The 27,195-nt window shown below is 42.0% G+C and overlaps 2 protein-coding genes across 2 annotated transcripts; one reads left to right on the forward strand and one right to left on the reverse strand.

The window, feature by feature from the left end:
* Positions 1-581: 581 nt before the first annotated feature.
* plin6 (perilipin 6) lies at positions 582-11,347 on the forward strand (the record flags this gene model as incomplete). The annotated part of the gene is made up of 7 exons (XM_084027441.1): positions 582-656; positions 6,024-6,222; positions 6,486-6,568; positions 7,788-8,025; positions 8,575-8,759; positions 10,178-10,444; positions 10,767-11,347. 7 exons carry the CDS (start codon positions 582-584, stop codon positions 11,163-11,165), a joined length of 1,446 nt encoding a protein of 481 aa, XP_083883567.1. The 3' UTR covers positions 11,166-11,347.
* A 2,805-nt stretch (positions 11,348-14,152) lies between these two features.
* On the reverse strand, positions 14,153-25,470 carry trim33l (tripartite motif containing 33, like). Its single transcript, XM_084027107.1, has 14 exons — positions 25,261-25,470; positions 22,400-22,450; positions 22,077-22,212; positions 21,439-21,565; positions 21,058-21,174; positions 20,787-20,901; positions 20,118-20,264; positions 19,157-19,268; positions 16,720-18,458; positions 16,454-16,638; positions 15,944-16,055; positions 15,761-15,817; positions 14,931-15,038; positions 14,153-14,646 (listed from the first exon to the last, which is right to left on the reverse strand). The coding sequence occupies exons 2-14, from the start codon at positions 22,427-22,429 to the stop codon at positions 14,314-14,316; spliced, it is 3,318 nt and encodes a 1,105-aa protein (XP_083883233.1). The 5' UTR covers positions 22,430-22,450; positions 25,261-25,470; the 3' UTR covers positions 14,153-14,313.
* Between the last annotated feature and the right edge of the window lie 1,725 nt (positions 25,471-27,195).

Consider the following 27,195-nt stretch of genomic DNA (forward strand, 5'->3'; position numbering starts at 1 on the left):
AGGACACTGCCATAAAATGGTATCTTTATCAGTGATTAGCAACAACATTGATTATGATGCGTTATTGATGGTATCAAACCATAGAAATAGAAAAGGAGTCATGTGACTAGCACAAAAGAAAACTGCAATTGTCAGTGGGGCTGTAAAGTGACGTCACAACTCACCAGGAAGAGATTGGATGCAGCTCTGGAGACACTAGGTCGCTAATTAGCTAGTTAGCTGTCCTTCTCCAGACTGGATAAAGAAGCATCCGGCTATAGGTACGAGCAACGGTACATAGAAATGGCCGCTGCTCCGACCATCCTGCCAAGTTGATTTGAATGGAAATGTCTCCTGTACTGTTTCATTTCTGTATCAAACACTGTAGTGCTCTATGATACAGCAGCCCCCTAGTGGACACCAAGAGAATAACTTGTATTTGCTCCATGTGGTGAAAAAAAGTAAAAAATTACCATTTGAGGAGAGGCAGGCTGGGCTGTAGACTGAAAGCTGATATAATAGAATCCATGATGATTTTTTTCCTATAAAATCTGAATCTTTATTGAACAAAATAACAATATATTAACAATAAGAGACCTTATATGGACGTGTGTTGGCCTGACAAAGACTCGTTTCTCAGCTCAGTCAGTCAGCCTCCTGCCAACGCTGCATGCTGGGTAATCTTAAATTTAATTGACGAGTCCTGCTGAATGTAGTGCATTGTTACAATTTAACTAAATGGGTAGACTTTAACCGGTATGTCATAAGCTCTAGTCATGTTATTTCATGGGCATTTCCCCCAAATAAGTTCCTTGGAAATGTTCTGTCAATGTCTCTACTTTACAGCCGTTTGACATACAACATCGTTAGCTGCTTCCCTTCACCTCCATCTCATTCTGTGCATTTTTGTCCTCTTAACTGTGAAGGATTAACTCTAACCCTGTGAACTCATCCCTGGATGATTTCATCCACCAGCTGGTGGCGCTGTTAGAGCTGTTTTCAAGTCATTTGAACGTCTTTTATAAAGCCCTGTGGATGTTTGTCAAAATTGAGGTTGAAATCAGTTTGAATATTTTGTTATTTGAGTGACGGTGTGTCAGTTGACCAACATTTTTTAAGTCAATACACTTCAAAATCTCAGTGAGGCTGAATGCTCGCTAACATTCTGCGTAGAACTAAATTTCACTTTGGATCATGGAGATGTACAGAAGTCCTGAGGAGCGACATGCAGCCTTTAAAACAGCTTTTATTACCAACAGACGAAGAAGAAAGTAAATCATGCTCACGTGAGCTGACTGACTGACTGACTGTAGATTTGTACAGATGTGAACATGTTTGCTGGTTTCCTTCCTGTCTGATGTCCTCAGAGCTTTAGTGTGTTTGAGCGCCCCCTGCTGTAGACCTGGATGCTAACCTCTGTGTTAGGTTGGTTAACACTAATTGGACGTGCAAATAAAAAAAAATACAAGTTAGCCATGAACGCCTCGTCTGACGCCTCGTTTGTTTGACGTTAATAATAGTTTTATGTTTTTTCTTTGTCTCTCAGGGGAATCAAATGTGTGAATGCTGTCAGTTTATTGCACAAATACATTTTATAGTCACAGAGACTTTTATGTTACATACATTTATATTCACACATATATTACATTATGGCATTATTATTAAAAATCAAAAAGTGCATTACTTAGAAATGTTGCTGTATTATAATAAACATTTAGATCACTTTACTTGAGTACAATTATGAGGTACTTGTTCTTAGCATATATTGTAAAACACAAGAAAATGCATTTATTATTTCCGCTTGACTTTTAAAACAACCAGCCTGACAGGAAATGTATTCTGCACACTTTAATATTTCTTATATTTTCTGGACAGTATTAAACATTGTTATTTTATTCAATGTGGAACCAACAAATGTCAAATCAGTTGAAAATGACGTGTCAGTCTGAACATGAAACGTTAATAATAAGCAGGCTGAATCGTGTCAGTGAACTTGTTCTGTACTCTTCCTCTGGGCTGGATAGAAACCACTGAATCCAGCCTGTTAAAGTGTGTCAAACCTCTCAGTCACATGAAGGCATAAACACTGATCCCTTCATCATCCAGACTCTGGCGCTCTGCTCGTCTCCGCCCTCCGGCTTAAAAACTCCACGCTGGTGAAATCTGAGGAATGAGGTGTTCACATGTGCTGCTGTGAGAAATCCCAAGCAGAGATCGATTGAACTGATTAACTAGGGCACAAAACTCATTTTAAATTAAAACTAAATAAGAAAAATAGGCTACAAATAATTGTGTAGATGATGATGATGATGATGTGTCAGACGGATGAATTGATTGATTGAAACAGAATAATCAGTGCTGAAGATGCTGTGATCATGGACACGTGATTTGAGTCTTCTATGGGGATTTTTTAAAAACATGATTCCAGGAAACTGTGGTAAACTGATAATGTGACGATCAGGCAAGGCCGACGGCTGTGGAGATGACTTCAGGATCAACCTCTGGTTAGTCGTCATCAGAACTCTTAGTAATGGGAATTACATTTTATGAAAACACTCTGTAGCCTATCTTGTGTTTGGGGTATCTAATGTTGCCTTCAATCCCCATCTGTAGGCCTACTTATGACTTCAACATCAAGTCAGATGACGAGTGAGAAACGTCGATGCTTTAGGGGTGCTGCGCACCCAATCATCCCCAAAAATGTTCCCCTTTTGAAAAAAATGTACATTCCAACATTTGTGAATGAAGAACATCAGAATTTTGGGGGACTTGCTCAAATTAAATCGTATTAACATCAAAATATAATGAGGTATAACGGGGGTGAACGGGGCAGAGAGAAAAAGTGGATCATACCATACATGACGCGGTTGGGGGGGCGTTGTTAAATATTAAGTTTAAAGAAAACCATAAGTACTGTCTATGTTTTTTTTTACCATGTTTTAACTTGTGAAACACGGACTTGCATTTAAAAATCAACATTTTTATATTGCATTTATCTATGCAATACTTTTTAGGGGTGCTGGGACTCAATTTCCCCCTTAAAACGGGATAGATACGCCTATGGGGTGAACATGGGGTTAACAAACAAACCTGAAGTTGATTAAATGGTGCAAAGTTAACCTGCAGCTTTAAGGGCTTGTGACTGCAACACATCATGTTATAAATAAAATAATTTTCTTATTTGGTAAAGATGATGCAATTTAACATGGTTCCAATGCAGAGCATGAAACTGATGTTTCAGACATTGTGACATCACTCATTGGTTTGTTTGGGAGTTCGACATTCTGGCCATCGCCATCTTGGTTTTTATCTTTTGCCAGCTTTTGTCTGTTGCCACTTTGTTTTTTTGGTCTGTTGTCATGAATAACATGTTTTTAGGACCAAATGCTTTGATGAAAACACACTATTAAAGTGTTAAAGTTGTACGTTGTAAATAAGGACAACGCTTTGATAGCGACCTGTCAAACGTCTAAAAGCACATCCTGCTTTAAGGGAAGCCTTGGCTTCGGAGGTTGAACTGATCTGGTTAAAAAGAATAAGAGAAAGGTAAATCCCTAAAAATCACCTCAAAACAAACAAAAAATGTATTAATAACAAATACAAATATAGTATATGCATAAGAGGCAGGGACGTGCAGGTAAACACACACACAAATAGCTAGATGTTAGTTAGTTAGTTAGCTAATTGTTAACTAGCTAGCTAGTCGGTTGTAAATTAGTTTCTAAGTTGGTTAGTAAGTTTGTTTCTTAGTTAGTTAGTTAGCTAATTGTTAACTAGCTAGCTAGTCGGTTGTAAGTTAGTTTCTAAGTTGGTTAGCTTGTTTGTTTCTAAGTTCGTTTACTTTGTTTAATTAGTTAGTTAGTTAGTTAGTTAGTTAGTTAGTTAGTTAGTTAGAACACCTTTAGTAACTGTAACTCTTCTGTATGGATCCAGTAGAAGAGGAATATAAACTTCACATCAACATAATTGATATTAGTAAGGGATCATTTATCTGGTCATTTAGAAGGTCATGTTCAGTGACTTACATAGACATCATCATGATGAGCGTGTTGAATGAAAAAAGAAATAATAAATGACTTCATTGAGAGTGTGTTAATTGACTGCTCAAGGAAACAGCATACGAATGATTCATCAGTCACCATCACAAGTGACATCACAACACTCAGCATCCAATCAGGACACTGATCCCAACTCTTTATAAGCAGATCAGAAAGTTTGAGTCTTCGTCATCTCCATCCTGGTAACTCAGTCCAGCCGCTTCTTCAACACGTCTCCAATGGGGTAAGACTTGATATTAATCTGAAATATTCCTTACTTTTCATTGCTAAAGTGACAGAAAAGAGATAACGACCATTTGATCTGATTTATCAAATCATTTAAGAATCCATAGCTTCAGATCTTCTGTTTGGTGTCATTATAAATTGAATATATAAGTAACATTTTATAAAAATGGGGTTTTTCACTATTTGATGATTGTTTATTGACCTAATAATTAATTATTTTACTTTAGGAGATGGTTTGCCCATTATTTTTAACTTTCTTGGATCAGAAAAAGGACCTCGGTGATATTCAAAATGCATGAAAACCGTAATATGAATAAAAAAATAACTAGTTTAAAAAAGAAAAATGTTTTCATTTTAAACGTAAACATAAACCTGCAGAATAAATTAAATTATTAAATTATTTTAAATAATGGTTAAAATGAATAAATATCCTTGAAGATAAATGATAAATTACATTTTTCAGCAATTCGTGTAACTTTAGAGCTGAATCTTTCATGTTTCGACAGGTGTTTTATTTGAATACTGTCATCAGTGAGACTTGAGTTGTTTTCCCATTAGCCTTTTGGGTGTGGCTCCAGATATCCAGTCAAATATCAGCAGAAACAATTTATTATCATATCTTACACATTCATTCTGATTTTAGAGGATTTTGTGCTTTATAATGTCATGAACTTAATTTTTATTTCTCAAGTATTACAGAATTTCTGGTTTTTCATATTTCTACAATTAATAATCTATATATTTCACATTAATATTAAAATATTTCTTCTTTGTTTGAAGTTTCGTCCTACCACTCTAATCTTCCTTATCCTGATACCATGTTGTCTTCAACCATTTTTTCCAGTGTGTATTTGCATCAATGCAAAAGTCAAATATTCTGCTGTAAATGTTTTCAGGCGGGTAAACATCTGAAGACACAACAGAAACAAGATCAACAGAAATAAGACATTCGCCACATTGTTTCCCCAAATCTACATCTGAACTTTGCCTATTCTCAGTTTTTTTTAAATAAATTCACAATCCAGGTTCATAAAATGAGTCAAGTATTACAAAATTAAAAGCTTGTTTATCGTGGCGTGGGTCGGAACTTATCTGTCACTGATTGGATTTTACATCCTCACATAAATAAGAAGTAGATATGACACGTTAGAGATGGTTGTGGTGTTTCCTTGAATAAAGGAGTTCATAAAGTGTGACGTCATGATTATGTATCTCGATGCGACAGGCTGAATGAGTGCGTTGTGTTTATAAAATGGGAGAAGCTGATTTTCATGCTGGTTGCATCTGAACAGTCGTGATCTTTGTGGAGGTTCAGCAGCTGACTGCCTCATGCTGGAGTCTGAACTCTGCTGTTTGTTTCTCCTCAGATTGGGTGAAGGAGAAATGTCAATGCGTCATCATCATGAGGTGATCACCAAACTCTTCTTCCTCTTCTTCTGCTGGATGCCAATTAATGCTTGGATTAATAAAAGAAGGAAGAAACCAAAAAAAAAAAGGGGGGCGGGGGTGTATATAAACATGCATATAATACCAGATAACTACCATTTTCCCCCTAATGCCATCACCTAGATATCACAAGTTAATTATTTAATTATCTCTAAAGGAAACAAGATCATCAACTCAAAAACAAATGGATCATTGTTTTCAAATAGATATTTATCTTTCATTTATGAGATGAGATGTAACGCTTCTCTCCGTTGAGTACTGGACATATTTATTCTGAAATAATAACAACTCATCTGTCTTGTACATGCGTTTCAGACCAGTGCCGTGTTCAGAGCTTCCAGTCTGCCACTGGTCCGCACGGCGCTGCAGTCCGTGACATCAGTGTACACAGAGGTCAAAGGTCGTTACCCCCTGCTGCGTCTGATGGGAGGGTTCGCTGAGGTCGGAGTCCGCAGCATGTCCACCGTCGCCATGACTCGAGCCACGCCCATCCTCCAGAGTCTGGAGCCCCAGAGTACGTAGGAATAAATACTTCCAATAGTACTACTAATTCTACTACTCACAGACTCCTCCACAGTTTAGAACCTCAGAGTACGTAGATATAAATACTACAAACAGTACTACAAATTCATGTTCCTCCTGATACTACTGATACTGCTAAATAATGCTTATATTGCTCATAATGCTCGTATTCCTTCTAACATTGTATTGCTAATACTGCTCGTACTACTAATAGTGCTAGTACTGCTAATACTTCAACTGTCTGTCTGTCTTCAGTTGAAGTTGCCAACAGTTTTGCCCTCGTCGGTCTCGAGCGTCTGGAGAAGAACTTCCCCATCCTGAACCAATCAACAGACGAGGTTTGTTCTTACAGTCTCTGATGACCGTTCATTGATCGACACGTTTGCTGACTCGTATCACACATCAGAGCTGGAATTATTTATTGATCGACATTGACTCTCGTTTGATTAAACAGTCAGCTGAATCTCTTTTGGTGCACTGGTCCGACAAAACAAGATGTTTTCCCTTTTATGTTAAAGTCCCAGTCGGCAAATTCACAGAAGCTGAAACTATGTTCCGATAGAACAACATAAATCATCCGGTTTTATGACTCTATGCGCCTCTACGTGCACGTAGAGCCTGTTGTTTGTTTTGCAAAAAGTCAACACAGCCCGGATCATCCTGTCGAATCAGCACGCAGCAGCCCTGCTGCTTTGTGCACACACAGAGCCCATCGCCCTCGGGTCGTACCACTATCACAGGGGGGAGGCGGAGGGAAGTAGCAACAATCTTCCAATTCCTCGGTTAAAAACCGAAACGAGGAGGTTGAAAACAACCAAGGAAAAGAAAACACCGGTGGAAAAGAAGGAAAATAAAGATTGTGAAGGTGCCCATGATAAAACCAGAGTCAAAATCGGACCTGGGACTTTAACTGATTCATTGATTCATTCACTCAATTGTGATAATATGTTGTAGTGGACGATTCAACCACTTTATTGTTAATCTATACTGAATATACTAGCTATCTATCAGATATCAGATACACTCACAGTCATCAATCAGAGGAGAGCCAGTCAGTCTTCAAGTCACATGAGCTACCCCAGGGCAGACTGAGGCCTGTATTGTGAACGTCCAGCATATATTCCCACTCCCTTCCTTGGGGAGAAGCTGGGTCAAGCTTGTATTACCAGGTTTCTGCACTTTAGTGGCCTTTACACTTTACCTTGTATGTTGGTTCACCTGCTGCCATGTATAGGAACAGTGGCCAAACATTAACTAATATATTCACTATCTAACCACTACAATGTCAGTTGTACATGTAGACTTTCTTGACGTGTAAAATGATCTTTATCCATATATCCACCCAGTCAGGATTACTCCCTCACACTGATTCCAGCTGTCCTTGTTGCTTCACCTGGATTTAACTCTATATGAACAGTTTCTGTTGTGACAAAAGGAGATTTGGTTCAACTGATGGTAGCTGATGCCGCTGTGAGCAGGTCTTTGGACCATCCCCGTTGGCCAGGTTGAATTTAGACATTTACACAGCGACACACTAAAACTCGTCCTCATCCTCAGGTGATGGGCCACCTGAAGGACGCCTTCTTCCTGACGCTGGACGACGTGCAGCTGTGGGTGGCGGACGGTCTGGACGGAGCCCTGGACCAGCTGGAGCGCCTGTCCGACACGGCTGTGATGGCGGTCCGGCTGCTGCAGGACACCCAGGTGGGCCGAGCTGCCACGTCGGGACTGGACGACGTGCTGAGTCGTCTAGAGGACGCCACTGCCTACTACCTGCCCCTCCCACCCACGCTGCGTGAGTACAAGGGGCATTCTGGGTAACCGTTGTATTGGGAAATTGTAACTTCTGCAATATGTAAGCTGCTCTACATGTCAGTATGACTTCTGCAAACAGTTCTTATCTAAACTATTCACAGCTGATATCTCACTCTGCATTGCTCTGTGCCTCTCACGATTTGCAAGGTCAAATAAAGCCAAAGAGTGTGTTCCAGATAGACAGACTAAGAATTCCATTGTAAAGACAACAACATCACAACTGAATCATTTCCACCTCACCGTGCTCTAGAATAAAAATATATAGAATATAGAATAAAATCTGTTGTTGCTTTATTTGAGTCCAATTTCAGCAGAGGGAGTTTCCTGTTTCCTGTTTTCAAAAAAAGACTAGAAAAGCGCCATAGAAATGCAGGTCCATTCACCACTGAGGGAATCCTAACATCTCCCATGATCCAATGCTGCTTCACCACATCACCAATCTTTTGTTATTGTTTCGATTGAGAGACGGAAACCGTCTCTTCGACCGTGTGTTTGAATGTGACATCCGGTCAACACGTTTGTGCGTCAGGTCGCGAGTGGGAGATGAGGGTGCAGGAGTACGAGGATGAAGATGAGGACGAGGATGAGCCCAGTCTGTGGACCAGGATCCGCAGCCTCCTGCTGAATCTCAGCCTGCAGCTGTATCACCGTATGATGAAGGTCAGGGAGCAGCTGCAGAGAGCCGTCAACATGATGGGAGACGTCGCAGACAAGGTGAGACCAACAACACATCTGGATGCAGTTGTTGTGGGATTCTCAACAACTGGGGGAACATTCATTCACATTTTATTTAAAATATGTTTCTGATGCTCAAATAAGAAAATTAAAGAGCAACAGAAAATAACACATTAAGACTGGAGGGATGCAACACTACACAATACTCATTGAGTCAATGGAGCTTCTCTTCTCCTTCACATCATTTTGCCTTTTTTAAAACCCAATTTACTGTTTTTAAGCAGCATACGAACATGCCATGTTTTTGCTCTCAGCAGCTCTCTCTCTGTGTGTGTGTGTGTGTGTGTGTGTGTGTGTGTGTGTGTGTGTGTGTGTAGCTTTGTTACTCTACAAAGAGTTCATTCACAATGATTAGATACAGTTTGATCGATTACATACTTCAGAATGTCAGAGGTTTTTAAATAACAGGATTCTTAGAAAATCTGAAATCTGCAACTTTAACAAAAGGCCATGACAAAAACTGGAGACACTGTTTTCAGCTGTTTGTAAATAAAAAGAGCAAAGTAGCACAACCTATAAGTCCCAGCAGACCACAGACTCTTAAACTGGAGCTTCACCAAACCAAACCCAACTAAACCAAAACCCAACACAAAGCCAAGCCAACACAACACAACACAACACAATACAACCAAACACAACCAAACCAAACCAAAACCAAAGCCAAGCCATGCCAAGCCATGCCAAGCCATGCCAAGCAAAGAGAGGAAGACAGCCAGCCTTCAATCAAGCAGGCTTATGAAGCCTTCTAGGCAGGTGTTGCCAATCACCTGATTAGATGGGCTGGACCAAACAGCCAGCCCTGAACATATACTGTATATACCAACAGGGAGAAAGAGATAGATCCCCTGCCCCAGAGCAGACAGACAAGACAGGGGGGGTCGTCACACTAGAAAACGATCAAATACATAAAAGGGCTTTTCAAACTGCTGTTAGCACCAGGCTAGGTTAGCTGTTAGCTTGGGACTAAGTTGGCTGTTAGCTCCAGGCTAAGTTATCCCCTGAAAAGTCACTAAACTGAATTGACTGTTGTGACCTCTAGGATGATCACAGTCACGGGCCTCAATGTGTGCGTGTGTGTTGGCAGGCATCGTTTGTTATATGTTGTTTCTTCTGCCTGTCAACATCGTCATCATAAATGATCTTCTGATAGTTAAAATCCTTACCATGAAGGGGTATTTGGGACTATCGGTCAGATCATGTATGTTGCCAGCCTGTTTATTGATCTGGAAAAGTTGACCTAACAGCTGCTAGCTTTGAGACAAAGCCGTCCTACTTTGACAAGATCTATGACAAACTCATTGCTTCATTCATGTTAGACGTTATCAATGTATCACTATTACCGTCTAATTCTGGCCTTGGTTTCTGTATGTCATGTTGACCTTCTCTTGTCTCTGCAGGTTGGTCTGGGTGTGGTCCTGGATCTGGTCGGTGATTTGCTGCTGAACCTGCAGCAACTCCTGGTGGTGCTGGTGTACCGGGCAGAGAGTCTCAGAGAGGTGACCCTGAGCGGGATCAGGAATCAGGCCGCCATGTTGGTTGAGCTGCAGCCCGTACGTCAGATCAGAGAGCTGCCGGTTCAGATCCAGCAGCTGCTTGGAGACCTGCAAGAACTGTCCAAGATCCTCCTGCAGCTGGCGATCAATGCCACGCCACTCTACAAGATGGTGAGACGTCCCCCGAGACCAGAGATTGGGACTTGGGCTTGCGACTTGAACTCAAAATGGCACAGTCACACGACATGGATTTGGAGAAAAATGTCTACCGTCTAAAATGTTCTTGACGATGAGAGTAACAATCCTACAGATGAAGTTCCTTTGATGGAGGAACTTCGAATTTTTGCAAATTTTGGCCAATTTTTGACAATTTTCACATCTCAAGTCCCTTTACTATGCGACCTAGCGCAGAAAACAAATAATAATCTCTACGAACACAATCATTTCCTGGCACTTTGTGCTCAGGCCTTAATGAGCTTGTATGTTGTTTCAGCTCCAGCAGCCGTCTGCTCAGGACGTGGAGGACTTCCTGAACCAGGAAGACTTTGTGGCCGATACTGCGTCTCGTCGCAGCTCCGCTACCAGTCTCTTCCTGAAGGCGATGGACGGACGCCCTCGCCGCCGCCGGAGTCTCTACTCCCGTGCCACCCGAGGCCCCCAGAGCCCCGACCACCTCAACGGCCGCCGCCGCTCCAGCTTGAAGGACCTTCCGTCTTTCGAGGTGGAGGAGATGCAGCTCCCTTCCGAAGGTATCGCCGCCCGCCGTCCGTCCGCCACCGAGATGCTTTTGGCTCCGCTCAAACAGTTTGTCTCCCAGAGCCAGAAGGCCTTCGAGTACCTAAGCCCAAACTCCCTCGAAAATGCCGACAACGGCATGGCGACCGACTATTAGACACCACGTTGAGGTCTCTTGTCCGTGGCAAATCACTTCCGCCGGTCGCGCCCCCCGACCAATCACAGCCTCCCGTGTCAGTCCCCGCTGATGAAACGTTTTTGCCTCAGCTTGCGTTGGTTTGTCTGTACACGTTCACCAACAGAGCTATCGGAAAATTAGTGTAAACCTCTGAGAAATGAGTCAATTCATAAACATTTTATTTTACTGTAATAAAACGGATTCAGAGTCTCTGTCTGGATAAATGTATATACTATATATATATATATATATACATACATATACATATATATAAATATATATATGTATGATCCATATATTTTAAACATACATTATGTTTATTCCACACATTTTAGAACATCAGCCTCGAGGAGAAAAACACCTCAGAGTCAGGACGGCTTCTTCTTCTTCTGCTTCCTCTTCTTCTTCTTCTTTTCTATTTGACAATCATTAAAATACACATACTTCACGTGAAGACACTTATCACATAAATCTATTAAAACATTGAAGCCTCAGCCCATTCCATTGTGAATAAATTATAGTTACATAAGAGAACAGAATTAATTTGTGAACGCTCTCTATCCTTGAAAAATCTTGAATCTAAAACCTGTTGTTGATGAAGAATGTGAAGTTTGGTTTCAGGTCTGAAGTTGTTTGAGAAAAAGATTAAAACCCAAATTTTTTTGTGATTTATTTTTTTGTCTGACCTGAAAATTGACACGATGCGACTGTTAATTCAAGTCGACACACTTAACAAATCTAAATCTAAATATATAATATAATTTATTCTGTGAGAAACTGCTGTCTGTGCCTCCAATCCCTCCACGTGGAGAAGGAATCGCCTCTGTGTTTACGTGGACTCTGACATGATTAAATAAAGCTTTTGAACTCTGCAGCTTCACTTCAGTTTGTTTGTTTCACAATTGAAAAAAAACGACACACCTGAGACCACTGGTTCGCAACAGTCGACCTCGAAGATGCATACTTCCAGATTCAAATGTGTATCTGGAACCTAACCACACTGTAACCTAACGCAGAAACACAGAATCTGATCCTGTCTATACAGAAATATCTGGACAGCTGTTTCTTGTCTGTCTCTTCTGTGACACCTGCTGGTTTCAGTCTGAATCAGACTTTACATACATAACTAATAATAATTCATGCAAAAAAGCACATGAAACATTAGCTGTAAACATTTCTCTCTACAAAACTGAACTAAATACTGTTTATAGACTTGAAAGGGGGCTGCACGGTGGTGTAGTGGGTAGCACTCTCGCCTCACAGCAAGAGGGTCCTGGGTTTGATTCCCGGGTCGGCCCCGGGTTCCTACTGTGTGGAGTTTGCATGTTCTCCCCGTGTAAGCGTGGGTTCTCTCCGGGTTCTCCGGCTTCCTCCCACAGTCCAAAGACATGCAGGATGGGGATAGGTTAATTGATTACTCTAAATTGCCCGTAGGTGTGAATGTGAGTGTGAATGGTTGTTTGTCTCTCGGCCCTGTGATAGACTGGCGTCCTGTCCAGGATGTACCCTGCCTTCGCCCAATGATAGCTGGGATTGGCTCCAGCCCCCCCGTGACCCTGAATACAGGATAAGCGGTAGAAAATGGATGGATGGATGGATGGACTTGAAAGGAATTTTGATTCAACACTCATAAATGCAAACCTATAGCCCAAACAAGTTCAGTAACTTAATAAGCATTTTATCCTCGGTGATGTGGGCAGATTCATGAGCAGAGAGATTTTACAGTTTACAGTTCTTATTGTTTTTTTTTTGTTTTTTTTTATCTCATCCTAATATTCCCTTTTTTCTTGTACTCATCAAATGTCCTGCTTGTGGTTAACTTGTTATCCCGATATGAAGACCTTTTGGTCTTTCCCCCTTCCTGGACCGACTGCTAAACATCCTTATCTCACATTGGTTGATCAGAGGCCGATGAATGGCCCCTGCTGTGACATTGTGTAAACCAGGCTGTCCCGAGAGCAGCCACACCTTCACACCTCTTGGAAGCAGACATATTGAGTCAATGCAAATCCTTTCATCACACCTTCCTCCTTGTTCTCTGTAACTCTAAAACTGAAGAGAGTTTTCTTCCACAACCTCCTCTGACCGCATGAGGGCCCCAATGACCATGTTCATTTTAGCATGCTTAAAATTCCCTGTCCATTATTACTGATGAGTTTAAACTATTGAGGGTGTATCTCCTCCTTTTCTTAGTTTGTTCCAGAATTTGAGTAACCTCCTCCCACATTCCTGCTTAGGTTTAACATATCCCATCTGGTCTCTTATCTGGTCTAGTCTGGCAGTTCAACAAAAAGGAACTCCCCCGTCTCCACATACCAAAGCGTTACTTGTTAACAAAAGAGGAGAGGAAGAGGGGTTTTCACACTTCCCTTCAAAGAGAGGAGACGCCACAATATACGTTCCTACGTGGTTTAAGACGTTGGAGCGTGAGATAGAGGAGGAGAGATAGTGCAGCCTTCTGCACTTCAAGGTTCCTGTGTGGAAAAGAGTTAACAAACTCCAAAACAGTGTCAGGGTCATCCTCCCCCTCCATCCTAGGGAAGGGGCAGGATTAAGTCCAGAGTTTATGTACCCCGGTCGGGGGGGTTGTAAATCATAGAGAGGCCTGTCTTGTTCCTCCCTGTGGGGTTTAAAATGACTTTGTTTTCAAAGTCTTCACCAGAAAGGGAGAGGGAAGCACAACTCTTACAAGTTAATTATTTTCACTTTTAGTCCGTTAATAAAATTCCTCCTGATAGTTGAGAAATCAAAGGAACTGATGTTCCTACAACATAATAATGAAACTGTAAAAACACACACACACAAAAAACAAAAACAAAACATTTAGACTTAAAATGACATTTAACACCTCTCTTGCTCAAAACAAAAAACCTTACCAGACCTCAAGTCAATCGTTAAAAACATGATGGTTACACCACATGGTAACGACCTTGATTTTCAAATCATGAAACAATTAGTGATTTAAAAATAATGTTTATTGCAAATATTATCAAGAGTATTAAAATAAAATGAAACACAAAAATCAGATTGATAACCAATCCAAAGATGAGAACACTTTGCAGCTTCAAGTAACTGGTCGTAGAAACACTTTTAACACTTCAGTTCCCAGAAGTCCAGGGTGGTGATGTCACAAGTGTGGGTTTTTGTTCTCCATCGTGTCCTTCTTCCTTCTCTTGGACGGTGATGCTTCCATCAGATTCCGAAGCGATCTCAGCCTCTTCCTCGTCTCCTTCAGCTGAGACTCTCTGGTGACGCCCGATTTCCCTTCCTTTGATTTGAACTTTGACCCCTGCAGGCTTTCCGCGACTTGCCTTTCAATGTCCCATGTTTTGAACGGCTGTGTGACTGCAGGTTCCCCTCCTTCTGCGGTACTGCCGTTTGCCGACATCAACTCTGAAGTTAAACTTCCCATCCAGCGGCTCCAAGCACGCTCCTGCAGTCGGTTCGCAACACCGTCGCCCTGGAAACACGAGAGAGAGGCGGCTGACTGACCAACCAGGTGCATTCTCGATGACACCTGAACGATTACTGTAAAACTAAATGTAAAACGCCATAATTCCTTATTGTAGAAGATTCACTAAATGAAAAAAAAATCGTATTTATTTTTTTAACTTGTGCATCTTAATTTGCTGCATTTAACAGAAGTGGTTTATAGTTTTTAGAGAAGGCAGGTTTGTCAATATAACATGAAGGTGGATCTATGTATAATAGAAATAATATATAAGAGTGAGCTTCTGTATTTACCTGTAAAGCGTCTTTAAACAGACAGGAGACGTCGGAGAGAAACTCTGCAGCTGTTTGATACGAAGAACGACAAACACTCAGACGCTCCGACATCAAGGTCAGCTGACACTGAAAACAACCAGACACATCATCATCATCATCAGCAGCAGCAGCAATATAATCAACATCACCTTGGGCTGCATATTTGCATGAAACGTGCTATACAAATTAAAAAATGATCATTATTATTATAAATAATAACTGATGCCCCTTGGACTCCTCTAGATTCCTCTCCTACCACCATCACAAACAATCAAAACCTGAATTAACAAACCCTAAACCTAAACCTAACCCGTATTGCCTGGTGCTATCTGGTCAAACAAATCCGCAATTGTTACCGATTCACAGGATGTTTGTATCACACTGTGAAAATACTCAGGCATAGTAATAGTACTAATAACACACTGTAAAAATACTGTCTTCGAGTAAAATGTTCCTTTAGTAAAAGTATGCCAGCAAAATCAGTCAAATTTAAAGTATAAAACGGTGACTGTTGTACTGTTATGTAATAGTCTAATTATGACTCCCTCATTGATGTAAAGCAGGATTTTGTCTGTTGAGTTTAATTAATATCTAAACATCTGAACGTACAAACTCTTCATGTGTTTGGTTTAAAAATAGTAATGTATATTCAAGAAACTAAAGCCGTCAGAAGTGAAGTTAATGTTAATGTAACGAGGTTGATGTTCATTAACGTTTTCAAATATAATCAACACGAGTAAAAAATACATGTTGGTTTGAGATCAAGAAACAGTCGTATGACGTTCTTCCAGACGTGAGGAGGAGCTGACCTGAGGGAGTCGAGTCCAGCCTTCAACCTTCAGGTAGAGCAGCAGACTTTCACACCTCTAGACAAAGACACAAAACACACAGTGGGTTCATAGGAGATCATATGGCAGGAAAACATCTTGTATGTGTGTGTGTGTGTGTGTGTGTGTGTGTGTGTGTGTGTGTGTGTGTGTGTGGACTCTGACCCTCTGGTCCTGCAGGCTGAGACCAGGATGCTGAGGTCTTGGTGGTCTATCAGAGCTGAAGGGGTCTGAGGGGTCTGACAGGTCCTGACACAGCGAGCAGATCCACTCTGACCTGCAGGAATGACCAAACATATAAACAGGGATCGTAGTGACATTCACTCTGGATTTTCAAAATAAAGTCTTCCAGTGAAAAGACAAATTAGTCCTTTTGAGTAACTGATGGGTTTAATGTGAAACGTCTGTCAGGAGTCAATCATTTATTATAAAAGTATTTACAAGTTAGTGTTTTATTCTAAAACTGTGTGTATTTCTATCTCTTTCTATCTATATTATATAGAAGTTATTGAACAGAGTTCATTTGAGTGAAAGGTGCGTCTCAAAACAGGTGAAGTGAGGTCTGAAGTTTTGGTTTATTGATTATTTCGGTCATAACTTGCTATTCTGGCGGCGGATCATGAGTTTAGTTTTAATTCATTAAAACAAGCCGCTAATTGATTGGCTGATTCTTACATGATTTTGGGTCCAACAGGAGGAACGTGACAGTCCCGGTGGTATCCTCGACCGCAGAATGAACAGACTATTGAGCTGTTGTCTGAGTGACAGGCAGAGCAGGTGATCGTCACCAGAGTCAGAGGCGACTCCACTGGCGACGGCAGCTCGCTGATGATGTAATTCGTGACGTCATCTGCATGGGACTGAAACACAATGGATGTGAACACATCATTTAATGTAGTAAATTACCTTGAATTTGTACTTTTAAAAGTATACTACTGTACCCGAGTGTCTTCACTGATCTCTTTCAGGTAAATCTCATCTTCAGCATCACCCGGAACCAGGCGGAAACAAGGGAGGGGACGTCCGGGGCGGGACAGAGACACAGGCAGCCTGAACAGAGACACTCGGGGCTGCCATTGGCTCTGACTGCAGTCTAGGTGTCCTATCACAGAGCTCTGCTCTCCAGCTTCGGTGTCCAGAACTTCAGAGGCAGTTTCAGGTTCTTCAGCTTCTTCAGGTACAAGTAATTCAGCTACTTCGCGTGCAGGGTCAAGTTCTTCAGCTACTTCAGGTACAAGCAATTCAGCTACTTCAGGTACAAGCAATTCAGCTACTTTGGGTGCAGGGTGAAGTTCTTCAGCTACTTCAGGTACAAGTTCTTCAGCTACTTCAGGTACAAGTAATTCAGCTACTTTGGGTGCAGGGTCAAGTTCTTCAGCTACTCCAGGTACAAGTTCTTCAGCTACTTTGGGTACAAGCAATTCAGCTACTTTGGGTGCAGGGTCAAGTTCTTCAGCTACAAGTTCTTCAGCTACTTCAGGTACAAGTAATTCAGCTACTTTGGGTGCAGGGTCAAGTTCTTCAGCTACTCCAGGTACAAGTTCTTCAGCTACTTCAGGTACAAGTTCTTCAGCTACTTCAGGTACAAGTAATTCAGCTACTTTGGGTGCAGGGTGAAGTTCTTCAGCTACTTCAGGTACAATCAATTCAGCTGCTTTGGGTGCAGGGTCAAGTTCTTCAGCTACTTTGGGTGCAGGGTCAAGTTCTTCAGCTTCTCCGTCTAATACTCCAGGTGCATACGGTTCCCTTGCAGGTGCAGTTTCTTCAGACATGGTGGAGGTCGGTTCGTTCTCCTCCGGTTCTTTCCGCCTCGTTGCGACTCGCTCTATGCTACGATCACAGGCGGAGTCCGCTACCGCCTTCACCACAGGACTCTGCCGCTGGTCTTTGAGGGAAGAAGAAGAAGAATGAGGGCTGATGTCGGGGGTGGGATGCTGGTCAGCGGACTGAGGGCTGCTGGTTGTAGGGAAGCTTAGATCCTTTAGAGGATTCGCCGTGGTGGCAGAAGGAAGGGGCAACCGACAACTGACTGAGGCTGGATTGAACTGCCCTTCGATCATTTTTCCCATCAGGCTCTGCTGCTGGTCAGAACAGGTGTTTCCAGGTGAGGTGGAACTGAGCTTAGTCTCAGTAAACTGAGGCATGACAGACGGGGGGATGATTGAGGACACCTGGTACAAATTATTAGGGTTGGGCAGACGGACGGCGGCAGACTGGTTCCGATGGGGGGCAGATGGACTGTTGAAAACCAGGGGCTGGACCAGATTGACAGGTGAATGAAAGCCGACAGGCTGTGGGTTCACCGAGGTAGGAAAGCGCTGGACAGTTTGAGGGGAGGTAACGGGAGCATTGGATTGGTTGATGCTCGGGCTGGAGAAGGAAGGATAAGTGAAATGATTGGAGAAGGGCTTCCGTGGAGTAGAGCGCTGGGTGTTCCTGGTTTGAGGAGCGGCCCCACGGGAGGGTGCGAGACGGGTGGAGGTAGTCGGAGTAATGAAGAAGGATGAAAGACCCAATGGACTGGGCGAAGACGACGTAGAGGAAGAACTAGGGAGGAGACTGTAGGGAGGAGTTGGAGGAGGAGCAGCGGGGGAGGGAGGGATAGGGGAGGAGGTAGCTGGAGAGTTCTTACAGGAGGTTTGTGAGATGCAGAAGGGGACCCATGAGACTTTAAGTGAACCTGGAAACAGAAACATTCCTTCATCAGCAAGAGGATGTTTAGCGTCAGAAACATGAAAAACGTGATGTCATCAGGGTCAGACACCTGGAACATGTTAAATCTCAGGCAACCACACAGGTTTACACCTTAAGGAACATAAGCAAATACATTCCAATGTATTGTCTATTATGATTATAAATACTATACATTGATGATAATATTCATCATTAGACTGTGAATGGGAATTATAACTATTATAACTAGATATAAACTAAGTGCTAACTAGAACCATAGTAATGGTTCTTTGACTTGTCCTCACAGAAGAACACTGGTAGAACCGTCTGTAGAGATTGAAGATTGAAGGGTTCTACCTAGACCACAACATACAAGGTTATACCTAGAACCATCTGTGAAAGGTTCAGCCCAGAGCCCCCTATGATAGGTTCTACAGAGAACCCTTCGAAGGTTCCAACCATCTTTGGAGGTTTATATTTCAGGGGGTTTGCCTAAAACATACCCGGGGGTTCTACTAAAAATGCTTTAATATTCCAAGGGTTTCACCTGGAACCCAGCCAGGGGGTTCTACCAAGAACTCTTTTATATTCCAAGTTTTTTTTTGTGTAGAAACCTTAAGCACCAGTGCTGATGTTATGCAGTGCAACCCCCAACATTCCTGTTTTTTGTGCGGGGGGTGAGAACAAGGTCCAGCAATAACTCACCAAAGTTCAACAAGGTCTCCAGAGACTTCTGGTCAGTGATCACCTTCAGTTCAGCCATGGTCTGAGGAGCAGACAAGTCCCAGTCCGGAAGATTGTTCAGCTGAGACTCGACCTGCAGACACAACATACCTCCGGCTAACACGGGTTCTGCTTCTCTCTTGTTGTGTTCACATGAGTTTGAGGTTTCTTGCACACCAGCACTTCTCACAAGCTGCTGGTTCTCTTTTCTAGCCTCTTCATAACAGCTCGTCTGGATGAGTTTATGACTTCATGTAAAGAGTCCTCGTGATCAGCTAACTGGTGTCTATGGCATCATACATATAAGGCAGCATGCACATGTAGACAAAGACTCTATTTAATGTAACACGAGCCATACAAAGAAGAGCTTGTTGCAGTTTTGACCTGTGGTGTAAATATTGTCGTTTAACGTAGTGATCTTGCAAGTGTGTCCTTCCCGGCTTTAGGGAGGAACTGCTTGGAAAACATGAGAACAAACTCGTCCAGTATAAGACAGAAGAAGGACGGTGTCTTGCATGAGTTTTGTGTCACCTTTGTAGTTGACAATAAAGACCTCGCCCAAGGCTGCGTTTGATCACACTTTGTCTCTACAACCAGTTATTTCTGGTCTATGCAGCACAGGGACGAACAGAGAAGCTTCCTGCATTCCTTATGGGACTTTATTTCAGAAGAAATACTGCATGTACAGTAGGCAACATTATTTCTTTATTCCCGTTTGATTTGAACCATAAATTACACACATAGACACTTCCCTCTGAGTTGAAGCGTGCCTCTGTATTGTGTAAGTGTTTGCGGATAATTCCCTCAATCCAGACCACGGTTCAGGTTCAGTTGATCTGGACTAAGACCACCTGTTTTCATGGTTGACGCACAGGTTGACTGTTTGGTCCAGGGAGGTTTCACGACGGTAACCAAGCGAGGTGTTGCATGGCAGGGCCCTTACCTGAGCTATGTAGGTCCGCAGGTCCAACAGGTCGTTGGTCTTTCTGGATTTGTTGACAATTTCAGTCACTAACTGTTGATTCTTCTGCAGCTTCTCCATCTGCATCATCCTCCTCTGAACCAGCTGGTACTCCTCAAGGCATACGCTCTGCTCAGAAACAAAACGCATTTGGTTGTGCTTTAGGATTGGCGGACAATAATGAGAATTAGTGAATATACAAAATAGTGACTTCGACACTATACCCTGCCTAAATATATGGATACGATACTGAAATGATGACACGGCACTAAAACTTCAGGAATAGTAATGGAAAAATACATGACAACATCCTATAGAATATCCTAATTAAACATGTTAAAATGTTGTGCAGTAAAGATGTTCCCTATTCCAGACTTTCTTTGATGGTTAACGTATTTTACATACAGTATTTACAACCAGCTATCATTAAACAACGGTTAATAAGACTTTTTTTTGTGAAACAGCACATCTGCCGGCTGGAGAGAGGTACCGCAGCACGGGAGATGAACACAAAACACTCAAAATGATGCGGGATATGAACTCATCAGGGTTAAAAGAGGATTTACGGTTGGTTTGAGCATGAAGATAAAAGAGAAAGTGTTGGATTCTGCTGCTGTCTGTCATATCAAAGTAGATCCAAGTGTTGTTTACCTGGACCTGCTTCAGAATGTTGTCCATCCTCGTTTTTAGATGTCGAGTTAAGAGGACGTAGGACTGCTGCAGCTCTGAACCCAGCTTACTGTTATTGCCAATGATGTCCTTCAGCCTGAAACAACAACATTCACTTATCTATTTTTCATGAAAAGAAAACTATGTGTTGAAGGAGAGAAGCCGAAGAAAATATTTCATTTTGGCTTCATTGATCATCTTATGGATTCGTGTTTGGGAATATGTATACTTCTCCAGATGTCGCCTGTGTTACCTCGTCTTCATGTCCTGCAGACTCCGACTCACTTTGTCTCCTTGGGCTCTGATTGGCTGAAGCTTGGCCTCCAGCTGCCCCTTCATAGAGTCCAATGCCTCCTTGAGAAACTGATACCTGGGGGGGGGGGGGGGGGGGGAGGGGGGATCAGTTGCAGAAGAGCTTGACTTTTTCAGTTAATTCCAGCTTGTTCTGGGCTGTATTATGTGAAAGAGCTGACAGTGAAATCTAAGCTTCTAGTTTCTACTTTCCCTCCTCTTCTTCAAGTGTTGCTCAGAGGATCTTTGTCTCACTCAGACAGCATTTTGTCCCCCAAGTTAAAGTAAATACATTTGAGTAAGGAGGACCGTGAACAGTCGAAGACCCATTGAAAAATGATACCTGTGGTTCATGTGATCCGTGAGCTGACAGTCTCTACAGGTGAGCTGATTACAGGTGAAGCAGTAGAGCTTGATCGGCTCAGATGGGTGGAGTCTGCAGAACTTGATGGGAGGAGTTGAGATGTCTCCTGGAGACAGAAGACTAGATTATTAATGAAGTGGACATTCTGTCGAAAACAGTAAAAGAAATACAAAAATAAAACACTTAAGGATTTATTGAATTATCGATCAATACAAGAAGACGGGCTGTCACGCAGAAATGAAGAGATCACCTTTATGTTGAGCATAAAGTTGATCAGCGCCTTTGTGTGTGATCGTAGGACACCTTCATGAGCATTGTCTCATTTGCATTGGGTCATTTTACATTGAGTTTGTATCCAATATCCAAAAGTCTTGACGTTTACCCAGGGGCCAAAACACACCACTATGAAATACATGGTTGGGTTCTGCTTCCAGTGGCTGTCCACTCATTTTGACTCCAGTGAGAATGGGGACGACATGCTGTTTATGAATACAGTCCAAATTGCAACAAATTCTAGAAAAGCAGTGCCTTAGTTGGCTCCCCAGCAGACACACCCAGTTTGAAATAGATGTGATGGACAGATGATCAATCAAAACATCAATAGTTTGTAATCTGACCTGATGGCGGCTGGTTGAAGATCGCATGTGATCTGGTTACTGTTACTCTGCGATGAGCAGACAGACAGACGTCGCACAGAGCTTCATTACAGTCCAAACACCAACAGCTGAAGGAGGATGATCCACAGTTTCCACACTGAAGAGAAAGGAAGGGTTGATAACATGTACATCTACAACTTGTACTACGTTCTTGTACTTTACTTGAGTGTAACCATGGTATGTTACCTTTTACGACTACTACCACTACTGCTACTACACTAAATCTCAGAGGTAAATATTGTACGTTTACTCCACTACATTGATCAGACCAGAGTTTCTGTTACCTGCTGATTGAATTCTTTTATTGCCTCCATGTTGAGTTGAAGAGTCACGTCCTGAGAGACAGAGAGATTATTCAGGTCAAACACCGACAAGCATTCGATTAAAACATAATCAAAGATAAGATCCTTTGGGTGAAGACAGAGGCAGAGACTCGCACCAGGCAATCCATACAGTGCCCAAGTAGGTTTGACCCCCAAAGTCCAGTTTGTATGACTAGTGTAAGTGCTCCATACCGTGCCCAAGCACGTTTGACCCCCTAAAGTCCAGTTTGTATGACTAGTGTAAGTGCTCCATACCGTGCCCAAGCATGTTTAACCCCCCAAAGTCCAGTTTGTATGACTAGTGTAAGTGCTCCATACCATAAGTAATTAGCACTAACAAAGCGGTATTGAATTGAATGACGTAGTGTCTGAATAAAAAATTACGTAATCCTTTTGAGGGTGTGTGTGTGTATGTGTAAGGCAAAAGACTTGGAGAGATGGAGAAAATTATGTTCCCCCCTCTCAGGCCCCCGTTTCCTGGCTCTCTCTCAACTGTCGTGTTCATTAAAGGTGAAAATATATACAATAAAAAAAAAAATTACGCCATCCTTTGATTACGCAAGTAATTAGCACTAACAAAGCGGTATTGAATTGAATGACGTTGTGTCTGAATAAAAAATTACGTAATCCTTTTGAGGGTGTAAAATTAGATGATTATGGAAGCATGGTTATGTGGTTAGAGGGGTAAAAAAGCGCCGTACATGCGGTGGTGCTGGAGCGGATGAAGAAAGATTGTAACGGCTGCCAGATCGATCATCCGAGTCAACGCCAGCACCACCGCATGTACGGCGCTGGCAACACAGGCTCTTACAGTATCTAGAAAATCAACAGTCTCCACCACTCGAGAGCTCGGTTGAGGTGAGTCAGGCGGGGTGAGGAGCATGGGGGCAGTGTAGACTCTATTTGGCTCTAGGTCATTGAAGGTTGGATAATGCCCCCCAGTAAGAGCAGTGTGGGGGAGGTCCACATGGCAGATCCTGGTGCTCCGCCCCCTCATTGAGAGACTGACCAATAGAGCAGGCAACACAGCCAGGTATAGGGAGACCATCCGTCGTCGTGGTTTCCATTTCAAGTAGTGATGCGAGGGGGGCGTATTTCTTAGCTCCTCCCACGACGGCCTCACTTTCCCATGCTGGAAGAGAGCTTGAGTCAGCATCCTGGGAAATGCTTGGGATCCAGTTGACGTCTCCTTCAGGATGATATTCATGATCACTGCTTAGGGGGCTGTCCATCGTGATGTCCATGGCGTTGTCCCTTGCGATGCTCAATTCTGAATACTACTATTATACTAATACTAATACTACTACTACTACTTATACTAATACTACTATTCTGAATATATTCAGAATAGTAGTATTCAGAATTGAGCATTTTCCTTACTATTTCATTAAAAACTTGAACATAACAACATTAGCATTTTCCTAACTCCAGACACATTGTAGGCTTAATCTGGAGGCATTTCTTTAACCCCAGGCATTTCTGAACTTCACCCAGTCTTGGCAGGTCAACTTAGAGAAGCGTGAGGTTGCTGGCTCAGGCTCTGAAATGACAGCGTGAACATCTTTCCTAAAGTAGAAAGTAACATCCGGAGTTTGTGGCCACAAGAACAAGTTCTTTTCATCAGACTGTCGCATACAGCTGATCTGCAGTTCCTCTTCCATAACCTTTAGGACCTGGCCTACATATGGAAGCTCATCGTAGGTTACTATCACAAACCTGCCACATAGATCTAGGACACTTTCTTGTTCCCTAGGTGGCTCAGGTTTCTCAGTTTGGCGGAAAAGGATTACGTAATTTTTTATTCAGACACTACGTCATTCAATTCAATACCGCTTTGTTAGTGCTAATTACTTATGTCATCAAAGGATGACGTTTTTTTTAAAATTATTTTTCATGATTAAATTTATGTGACGTCATCACATTTTGACAGAAAGTACTTACTAAATCTCTCTTAAGTGCTCCATACTGTGCACAAGTATGTCTGACCCCCAAAGTCCAGTTTGTATGACTAGTGTAAGTGCTCCATACCGTGCCCAAGCACGTTTGACCCCCCAAAGTCCAGTTTGTATGACTAGTGTAAGTGCTCCATACTGTGCACAAGTATGTCTGACCCCCAAAGTCCAGTTTGTATGACTAGTGTAAGTGCTCCATACCGTGCCCAAGCACGTTTGACCCCCAAAGTCCAGTTTGTATGACTAGCGTAAGTGCTCCATACCGTGCACAAGTATGTCTGACCCCCAAAGTCCAGTTTGTATGACTAGTGTAAGTGCTCAATACCGTGCCCAAGCACGTTTGACCCCCTAAAGTCCAGTTTGTTGACTAGTGTGAGTGCTCCGTGCACTTCATTGGGCCAGGCATGGTTGGAAGAGGTGTGCTTTGGCACATACAGTTGCTCATAAGCACAGGCACGCAATGTGGACAATACGCATACTGTTGAGGACCATGCAAGACCGATGGATTCTGGGTCTGACTTGGGCATGCTTCAGACTCGTGGTGTGAGCGGTACCGAAGCAGGACATACGGCGAAACCTCGTCCTGTTATAATAAAAATTCCACTCTGCGCTCCGTCCAGAATCCTGGCATGAGGGAACTAAGCAAGCGTTTTTAGTATGGACGGAGCATAAGACTCTCCAGGACACCGTAAAAAGACTGAAAAGCGGCTAGCCCCGCACACTTTAGTGCTCGGATGACACTGTGTACGTTAACTTAGCATTATAGTACAGAAGGCTATATCGTTTGAGAATGACGGGGATTTAGCACAGGTTTACTGTTTAAAAAAGACTGAAATGTTTATTTGTAGACGTAAAATATAGCAGATTTACCGTTACACCGTCCTTCCCGAAACTCCACGCCCACAACAAAACTTCAGAAGAAGAATACGAATGAGGGGAAAACTCCGGTGTCTCATAATTCCAGTTTGTTCAGTTTTTAACGGCGGTTCATCGTCGTATTTTGGTCCACAGGTCTGAACTGGACCTGGTATTAAAGAAGACCACAGCTGTATCAACCGTAATGTTAGTCAGGCCGTTTAAAGCGTGTATTCATCGGTGTCAAGATAGAGCAAATGAACACGGCGTAACTTCCGGCGCGGTTTTCACAATAAAGGTTCATTCCCAGTGAACAAACATTTCCACCCTTTATTTTATTGAATACACAAAGGAATTCCTTCCTTCATTCAAAATAAATAGAACACGAATCAGAAGGTGGACAGAACAATCAGCTCTAGGAATACAATTTTTACAAAATAAAAACTTTTTTTATGGACATTGTTTTAAAACACATTTTTTATTTAAACAAATGTAAAAAAAATACATTCACAGAGTCGAAGAAAAGTGCAGAATCACGTCTCGTGAAATTTGTTTTTGATTGTGAATTAATCATTTTAGAAGATTTTGACAGGTCCAAAATTAATGTTTTGTTTACCGCTGTGTAGATGTGTGACGTGTGGCTGCAGCTTCTAGCAAGGCTTGTGAGCCAATAGAATAATGATGTTGGTATCACGTGGTATCTCTGCGTAGTCAGGGGTCAAGGGTCTTTGGGGTTGCTAGATGGTGTGGTTTCACCACCACATAAAGTAATCCAAATGTATAGCTACATGTTACAAAATTAATTCATACCACAAAAGATTCATCACTTGACATGACTGTCTGGGTATCACTCCACTCGACCATGAAAACACAGGTTGTGCAGCTTGTGCAGCTTGTGACGTGAATGCAATGGAAGGGGGAGTACGAGTGCGACATCTAGTGGCTGGATGTTGTCAAAGTTGTCAATAGCATCTTTAAATCTTATTTTTAAAATGTGTTCTGCTTTTTACGTATTTCATTTTTTTTAATTGCAGTTGTATCATTTGTTTATCATGCTTGTTATCAGCTTGTTTATGGCCCTTAATTTCCATTTACTTTTTGTTTTTTCACTGCTTGTAGTCTATATTTTGATTCGAATGCATTCTCTCTAAAATTGTGGTATTAGTACTAACAGTAAAATATGTGAGTATACTTCTTCTAGGGCACAGCTGTCACAACTGTAAATCATTGGAGATCTTAGAAAGTTTTCATGTGCAAATGCTCCTTGTTTAAATATAAATATGACAGAGTCCTATTTGTTTAGAGGAGGCGTTGAACTGAAACGCTCCTTTTCTCAGAATTATCATAATTACAATATTAATCAAATAACAACATACTCCATTCTGGTGTACATGTTAATGTTAAACTCCACCTGGGTGCTTTGACACTTGTGACCTTATTCCACTGTAATTTATCATGATGTCTGGTTGAGTTCAACCTGCTTTGTATTTCAAGTCACTAATATTTGACTAATTCATTTGATCTGCGTTTGCATCCAGACCCTCGGCATTTAACCAAATGAACTTTGATGAAGACGTAGGGACTTTAATTCTGCTTCTACGGGAGGATGAGATGATGGGATGTGACAACGTTCGTGGAGTTTCACTGATTCACAGCAACCGACTGAAACTCCTTGCATCAGGTACGGCATACCACACTCATCTTCAACCGCTTATCCGGTATAATTTTGATTTAACTTTATTATCACTATATCAATATTATTAAAACACCTCATAGATAAATAGTCAGGTTGTTTTCTCTATTAATTCATCCAAAAACAGCTTGTGTGATTTAGTTAAGGTCCACCAGCTGAATGCAAGCGTTTTTATTTAGTAAATTTCACTTTCTTCATCATTGTTTAATTGTATTTTAGTAGCTTTAAATATATGTATTTTGTATCTACATGAATGG

This window comes from Eutrigla gurnardus (assembly GCF_963514095.1).
Source record: "Eutrigla gurnardus genome assembly, chromosome: 14".
NCBI classification, from domain to species: domain Eukaryota; kingdom Metazoa; phylum Chordata; class Actinopteri; order Perciformes; family Triglidae; genus Eutrigla; species Eutrigla gurnardus.

Coding starts and splice junctions, on each gene's coding strand:
- trim33l (XM_084027107.1), bottom strand. CDS start 22,429: ATGGAGGCAATAAAAGAATTCAATCAGCAG. Junction 21,566..22,076: donor CTTCAACCAGCCGCCATCAG/GTCAGATTACAA, acceptor TTCTGTCTCCAG/GAGACATCTCAACTCCTCCC. Junction 16,056..16,453: donor CCTGTTGGACCCAAAATCAT/GTAAGAATCAGC, acceptor TCATTCCTGCAG/GTCAGAGTGGATCTGCTCGC.